The sequence below is a fragment of the Callionymus lyra genome, chromosome 19 (genome assembly GCF_982586985.1).
Source record: "Callionymus lyra chromosome 19, fCalLyr1.hap1.1, whole genome shotgun sequence".
NCBI lineage: Eukaryota > Metazoa > Chordata > Actinopteri > Syngnathiformes > Callionymidae > Callionymus > Callionymus lyra.
In genome coordinates, this window is record NC_141836.1 from 14942679 (window position 1) to 14950178 (window position 7500).

The following is a 7500-nucleotide window of genomic DNA, read 5'->3' on the forward strand; positions in this document are numbered from 1 at the left end:
TAGCAATAAAGTCTAATAATAAAAAGGTCTATTTAAAAAAATGTTTTTAAGGGATCGCCCTAGAAATTTTAATAAATCGAGGTCATCTTACGACAAGTTTTTCTTCTTCTACCATTTAAATATAAATTCAAGTTCATCATATATTGAGAATCAACAAGAATCACAAGAAATGACTAAGCTAGTAAGATAACATTAGCTTAGCAAGATCACACAGCGAGTTTCATCTTCATCTTCTATTCATCCATCTTCATAAAAAAATGTTTTCAAACAAAACAGAAATAATCAATTGTCGGGTGAAGCCATTACCAACTATTAATTATTTAAGGTAAGGTAAAACTTTATTGATCCCTCAGGAGGTCTCCTTCGGGAAATTGTTTATATTTGCGATTTGAAACCACCGCATCACTGAATATTTAATAATATAAATAATCACCAGTGTGTGTGTGTGTTGTCGTAATTTTTTTTATTACAAATTCATCTTGTAATAGTCAAATGTTAATTACAAACATAAAAAGCAATTTTAATGAAGTCCCTCCAACAGAAAGGTTTTGAGTGTTGTCCTGTATGTGAAGTTCAAAGGTCATACTGTCCACACGAACCCTTCATTTTTTAAATCTATCCAAAGCCGATCTTGTACCAGTCGCCTCCTCTTTACCCTTTCTCTTTTCAAAGTCCATTCGCTCCCTCACCGTCTTCTTTATCACCTCCTGTGGCAGGAAACAAAACCAGGTGAGATTGGACGAGGCTAGTTGAAGTAACACGAGGGAAAGCCTGCACGGGTCACTCACCCTCTGGTCAATATGGCCCACTTGCTTCTTGCGCTTTTCAATGTTACCAGCAGAACTGCGACCCTTCTTCTTCTTTCTGGGAACAAACTTCTCGACGGCGTATGGGTCGTAGCCCTGAGGACATCACCAAAGTAAGCCCTTGTATTCGACAATGACGTGGATAAAATGAGGAGCGTTAAACCAACTGACCAGTGTCTCGGCGAGGTCCTTTCGTTTCTGCTCAGAGGTCGCCACGTCAACTTTCCCCAGGATTGTTGGTTCCAGGCAAATCAGTTCTGGCTGGATCTTCTCCAGCAGGGCCTTGACCTCCCACTCCTGCTTCTGTTTAAGACTGCGATACGGATTTGAATCCAGGCCGTCGAAGTTTGGCTCACCAGCACCTGGAGATGCATTTGACGTAATCTTGTCATTAAGCTGCAGTTACACCATTGTTAAGTCCACTTCACACTGACCTGGGACCAGCATGCTGGTAAATCCATCTCCATGTCCGACACCAAGCACGTCCTCATTTGGACAGTAGTGCAGCCCCCAAACTGGCCCTTTATGTCTGTGGGCCATGTAGGGTTTAGTGACCGTTCCGCTCCACACGTCTCCGTAGACCTGACAAAATACACAATAGTCGAGTCACTCATCTTCCCTACAATCCAAGCAAGGAAACCACAGCGATGGAAGCGAGGCAGACCTGGACGACGTCTCCTGCTGCTGCAGACAAAAGTCCCCTCTGACTGATGGACAAACACGACGCTCCGGTGGGCAGGAAGTAGGACGTAAGCGGCTTGAAGGTTCTGACGTCATACACCTTTAGTTTCTTATCCATCCCTGACGTCACCATGTACCTGTCAGCAAATTTAAACACTTTCAGATATATCCTGTTTCCAGTCAATGAGGTAATAAAAAAAAAACAATGTGAACATGAGGTAACTCACAGTCCCGTCTTATCTACAGCCACAGAGCGAACCCCTCCTTGATGACACAGCATTTTAACTAAAGCCTCCCTCTGATTCGGGGACCACAGGGTGACCGTGCCGTTCGAGTGTCCGAGGTGAACGACGGCGTTGTACGGGTTCTGACACATGACGTCGAGGCGACCGGCTTTGGTGCAAATGGCTTCCACCTCCTTTCCGACGGACACGTCCAGGTATTGCAAGAAACCCGTGGCGCTCTGAACACGAGAAAGGTGAAGATTAAGGAGTGAGATGAATGAAACGGTAAGAATTGTGAACCTACGGCAGTGGCCAGCAGGAAGTGGTACGGGAGGAACTGCATGCGCAGGACGTCGTTAAACTTCCGGATGCAGTGGAGCTCGACTCCACCGGAGTCGTAGATGTAAAGCCACTTCTTCTGAGCCACGGCGAACATGGACTCTGTGTGCAGCCACCTGAAGGACAGTCGCACGTGTCACACTCGGACATGGATTTAGACATTGAATGTTAAAAAAAGGAAACTCACTTCACATCATTGACAGTTTCCATCACATTGATCTCGCACTTGAGTTCTTTGGACTGCCAGTCAATACAAGCCACATGACCTCGTCGCCCGCCGAGAAGCAAGTGACTGGGAAAAAAAAAGTCATATTATTAAACAGAAGGATACATCCTGCATCAGTATTACTGTTAACCCATGTGCTGTCTCAGGGTCAAGTAGACCCAGAAACAAACATGTTTGAGGCATCCCTTGTGTTGTCTCCGTGACAAGGTGAACAACATGCAGTCGTGGAGGTGGTTCACCTTGACCCAGACGCAGCATAGGGGTTAAAAAAAACATTCGTTTTCGGGCCTACGGGTCACCTTGACCCAGAGGTCACACAAGAGTTAAGTGTTTGATGCCTCTTCTCTTTGCGTTTTGTTTACTATTTTAAAGTCCCTGAAATAAGTCGTTATCGAATTTTCCAAATGCTATATGATGATCAATAGAACGTTCGATCTTAAATGTAATTCCAAGGTAAATTGTGAGCAGACACACATACACAAACCTTACCGTCCAGTCTTGTCGTAATCAGGCCGGTATGGTCCAAACTGTGACAACTTCAGACTAAAATACTAAAGAAGGAGAAACATACATTGATTGAAAACATGTTGATAACTTCACAAGATCTGTTATGTGTTTAGAAAATCGCCTCACTTTTGCCCCTGATGTGATGTCCACTGCCTCGGCTATGTCTTCTTGTGAGATGGTACACGTATCCTCGCCTTCGTCCCCTTCTAGGAATCTGAAATGATAATATTTTGGTCAAATAAACATTTGAAAAAAATGTATTTCTCAGGAAAATAAACAGCAAAGCGCTACCCTGCATCTTCTGGAAGTAGCAGATCGAAACGAGCCGCTTGTTTTTGAGCCAGTTCAGACATTTCATCAGAACGAACCATCATTTCTTTCGCCCGACGATACTGTTTTGAAGGCTGTAAGAAAACAAAGGATATTAAATATTATTGAATACAACCAAAAGTGTCCTTAATAAAAATGACTCAGCTTTACCATGTTTGATTTTCCATCCCTTCTGAATTTCATTATATTCTCTTCTGGAATAGGAGCAGGACCAGGGAAAGGGTCATTTTTCTGCAGAAGAAGGGAACAGATTAAATAATTATTACATTCATTTAAGTATTTAAGGAGTAAAACTTAGTTGCGAGAGCATCTTGGTGTCCATTGTCTTTATTTTTATATGGTAAAATCAGAAATGTAAACTTTCATCTGCAAACATTTGATATATTACACTTTATCTTAAACGTTATTGCTTATAACTATTATATTGTGAAGTATACACATTTGTAGTCCAAACATTGTGCAGTTTGACTAGCTTTAGTAACGTGTGCAGTAGTATCACAAGCTATGACACATTGTTTATCTTGATTTCTCTCTTATCTAGGAATTAGTAAAATGAAGGTAATGCATGTATGAATGAAAATGATTCGTTTCTCGAAACAAAAACTTCCTTACCCCTGATAACTTCTTTGCAGGTCCTTCTTGTTGTTGTCTTTTCCTTTTTTTGGACTTCTTTTGTGGAGCCGCATCATTGTTTTTTGATTCTTGTCCATCTCCCTCCGCCGGTGCATCCCAGTATCGAGGCGCAGACTGTTTAAAAACAACTCAGTTAAATAAAAATACATTTGTTTTGTAGAAGGATAGCAGCCAAAACGCTACCGTGTCGTTCGGTTCGTTAAAGACCTGACTTCACACGACGATTTAAAGTTCATATGACTCGCAATAACTTGTAACACTTAAGTCACCGTGTAAATAATAACTCTGATTTATTTTTATAATAATCACCTTTTTCTTTATCCCCACGTGAGAACTGACGGAAGTATCCGCCGCCATATTTGTTGTATACCTACAGCTTTTCCGGTGATGTCACATCCGGTTGCCTAAGCCATCGTGAATAGTAGTTGTTTTATTTTGAAAATGTTTGTCATTAACACATTTTAAAACGAAATGTTGATATGTTTTTTCTTTTTTTTTTCTTAATTAACATCAACACCCGTTAATGCGTCGTATTTCAGAGCATATTTACCCATAAGAATAAATATATACGACCTAAATTTCCAATACTATTTATAACGAAAAACTGTAATAAGACTCTTATAAACGCATAAAAAATATTAAATTGAATCTACATTAATTACCAATTGGGTTTTATTGTTTTTTTCTTCAACTAATCCACAAAATATTGATATATCCTAAAATCGGTTTATTTTAAAAGCTTCAAGCTTTTTATCAATTTAAATTGCGAAATAGCGATTGCTTATAAAATCCATTTTGTTTATTAACACATATGTCCTCCAAACAAAAACAATAAATAAAAACACATGATTCACTATTTATTATTGTACTTTGAACTACTTATACAATCCTTTTTTATATTCGTAGCAAATTAAAAGCATCATCTTAGTGAATCAGTAGCTGAAATAATGTCGTGCAGAGTCACGTGGAGAGTAAAAAAATCGCTACACTCTATAAAGAGATACAATTTATATAAAGGACACACCTCGGACAAACTTCTGGGTCCAAAATAAGATGTTTTTTAGGTTCTAATTCTTAACATGACTCAACCTGTCTGCCATTGCCCTGGGTTTACAAGGACCAATTGGATACAAAGGGTGACCTTCTGATCATACGTTTACCTTTGGTATGGCTGTCTTCACTCAAAAAAAACTCTTTTTCTCAGGATTTTATGAGTCCCACTTTGGGATCCCACTTAAGACCACCACAGTCGAGATATGTTGACATGCTATAACATGATTGAGATGTCAAAGCTCAGAAGTTTAAGGGTTTTTTAAAAATGCTGAGCTCATCACAAAGCTGTAAATCAAGTAAATCAACAACTTTGGTTCCTCATCACCTGGTGTTTGTAATTCATGTTCTTGGTCCCTGACTAGTTGCATTTGGTGGAGCTGGAGCTGTGGCCACTCTGAGTGGAACGCCCACTTTTTCTGTTCAGGAAGTTTTGCAGCTCTCCACTGAGATTGTTGCATAACAGCCATCATTGTTGAAGTCAGAGGGGATCTGGAGAGAAAACATCTCACTTGCGGTAAGTAAGAATATGCATTAGTTACTTTCTTTTCTTTCTTTTTAAACTTAAGTTGTCATCATAGTGTGTTGATTGGCTTTTAAAGAGCTTACATCTATTACATGGTTCTGCAAACAAATCTCACTGAACTTGAACTTTATACCTAAATGCTTGTATCAACTCTGCACTCGCAACAGGAATTCAACTCACATCTGGTTGTAATGCAACTGACACAAGTCTGTAAGGGAATCCTTGGTCATAGCTTTATGAAAAAATGAACTTTTTAAATGCAAATTATTTATTTCTTATTATGTGTCATAAACAGTTATGTGATCTGTGATAGGGAGCTTAATTTGTAAAAAAAAAAAAACACTTGTAAATTCATCATTTATTTTGTAAATCAATTGGATGCATGTAAGAAATGGGCAGAAAACTATCATTAAGTGAAAAGTGCCTTGATGGGCGGGTTTTAAAAGTGAAATAATTATCATTTTGACGGTCTTATCTGAGTTAAGATAAGATACAAAAGACTTTAGATAGTGAGGGTTTTTTTTCCTGTTGACCTGGGAATACCTCTGTATTCCCCTTGACGTTTAGATAAATTAAAACAGATATTGATCATTTCCTTCCACAGATGGAGAACCTACCTCGCCCGACTGTGTTCGACTTCCACGGCGTCACCATGACTCATTACTTTACAGACAACTGGGACAAAGTGCAGAACTTCCAAGCGAGACCAGATGACATTCTGATTGCGACTTTTCCCAAAGCAGGTGAGGGGAAACTAAACAATCCTTGTTAATTCTTTACATTCACCTCTGTGGTTTCAGGAACCACCTGGGTCTCACACATTCTGGATCTGATGTATTTTGGGAAGTCCGATCCGGAGAACTTCATGTCCACTCCTGTGCATGAGAGGGTTCCTTTCCTGGAGATCATCATATCTGACTTAATGAATGGTATTGGACTCTTCTAACTGTTGAAAGAAAAAAACAATAAGTGCATCACTCTCTTGAAGGAGTGGACCAGGCAGAGAACCTGACCACGACTCCTCGGCTCATTAAGACCCACCTGCCGGTCCAGCTGGTTCCTAAATCTTTCTGGGAGCAGAAGTGCAGGGTAAGACCTACCCCATAAGTCAACATTTTTCATCTTCATGAACTTTTCATGTCGTGTAGGTGGTCTACGTGGCTCGTAACGCAAAGGACTGTGCCGTGTCCTACTTCCACTTTGGTCGCATGAACCGCATTCAGCCTGATCCAGGAGATTGGAGCACGTATCTGAAGGACTTTATGGACGGAACAGGTTCGTCTTTTTAATATTATTTATATGTTTTTGCATCTTTTTTGTGATTTATGGTGCACTTTCTAATATCAGTGCCGTTTGGGTCCTGGTACGACCACTCGATCAACTGGTGGGAGAAGAAACAGACTTATCCCAAACTCCACTACGCCTTCTACGAAGATCTCGTTGAGGTGAGCTTGGCTTCGACGAGATCTAGGGTAACAAAACATCATGTAATTCAAGTTCAATTCTCAGGACTGTGGACGAGAGGTAGACAACTTCTGCTCCTTCCTCGGTTTGTCTCTGACAGCCGAGGAGAAGCAGGTAGTTTTGTCCAGAGCGCAGTTTGACACCATGAAGAAGAACAAGCTGACCAACTACTCCACTGTGGCAGCCATGGACTTCAAAGTGTCTCCATTCATGAGAAAAGGTAGCGGTTTCCCTCCAGTGGTGAAGGGTGTTGGGATTTTGTTCTCCAGTGTGGGAAGATTTCCAGTGATCGCTCTGTTCTGTTTGCTCCTGAAGGTAAAGTTGGAGACTGGAAGAATCATTTCACCGTGGCCCAGAATGAGGAGTTTGACAAAGACTACGAACAGAAGATGAAGAATCGCACCTTGAAATTTCGCAGTGAAGTTTGACCGATCGGCCGCACAGAAAGCAAAGAAAAATAATGTTAAGAATATACACTGAATTGGAAAAAAGACTTGATTTCTTCTGAAGTAACATTAGCGTGTGACATGTCAATATGCATGTTTTGATCATGTTTACTTAAGAAATAAGCCTTTAAACTAGAAATGATTCACACTTTATATGGGACCATATTGTATTTTTATATTTGAAGTTTGTGCCAACATGAATCAACGAGACCTCTGACCCAGTACACCGAAATAAAATCATCTTGTGAAGAATAAGCTGACGTGTGTG

General features: G+C 40.3%; 2 protein-coding genes across 2 annotated transcripts; one reads left to right on the forward strand and one right to left on the reverse strand.

Moving 5' to 3' along the window:
- Positions 1-440: 440 nt before the first annotated feature.
- Positions 441-4113, reverse strand: wdr46 (WD repeat domain 46). Its single transcript, XM_087781196.1, has 14 exons — positions 4056-4113; positions 3726-3860; positions 3264-3344; positions 3075-3187; positions 2910-2997; positions 2766-2827; positions 2238-2342; positions 2016-2166; positions 1715-1950; positions 1471-1624; positions 1241-1388; positions 978-1168; positions 789-902; positions 441-707 (listed from the first exon to the last, which is right to left on the reverse strand). Exons 1-14 carry the CDS (start codon positions 4101-4103, stop codon positions 603-605), a joined length of 1731 nt encoding a protein of 576 aa, XP_087637322.1. The 5' UTR covers positions 4104-4113; the 3' UTR covers positions 441-602.
- Positions 4114-5226: 1113 nt separating this feature from the next.
- Positions 5227-7481, forward strand: LOC148059667 (cytosolic sulfotransferase 1-like). Its single transcript, XM_087781088.1, has 8 exons — positions 5227-5313; positions 5927-6065; positions 6123-6251; positions 6311-6411; positions 6471-6597; positions 6670-6767; positions 6832-7006; positions 7102-7481. The coding sequence occupies exons 2-8, from the start codon at positions 5927-5929 to the stop codon at positions 7212-7214; spliced, it is 882 nt and encodes a 293-aa protein (XP_087637214.1). The 5' UTR covers positions 5227-5313; the 3' UTR covers positions 7215-7481.
- The last annotated feature ends 19 nt before the right edge of the window (positions 7482-7500 follow it).

Excerpts from the sequence above, each read along its gene's own strand:
- wdr46 (XM_087781196.1), bottom strand. The coding sequence starts at position 4,103 with ATGGCGGCGGATACTTCCGTCAGTTCTCACGTGGGGATAAAGAAAAAG. Across the intron at positions 3,345-3,725 it reads CTGCAAAGAAGTTATCAGGG|AAAAATGACCCTTTCCCTGG; the intron begins GTAAGGAAGTTT and ends CTTCTTCTGCAG. Across the intron at positions 1,169-1,240 it reads TACCAGCATGCTGGTCCCAG|GTGCTGGTGAGCCAAACTTC; the intron begins GTCAGTGTGAAG and ends ATGCATCTCCAG.
- LOC148059667 (XM_087781088.1), top strand. The coding sequence starts at position 5,927 with ATGGAGAACCTACCTCGCCCGACTGTGTTCGACTTCCACGGCGTCACC. Across the intron at positions 6,066-6,122 it reads TGCGACTTTTCCCAAAGCAG|GAACCACCTGGGTCTCACAC; the intron begins GTGAGGGGAAAC and ends CTGTGGTTTCAG. Across the intron at positions 6,598-6,669 it reads GGACTTTATGGACGGAACAG|TGCCGTTTGGGTCCTGGTAC; the intron begins GTTCGTCTTTTT and ends TTCTAATATCAG.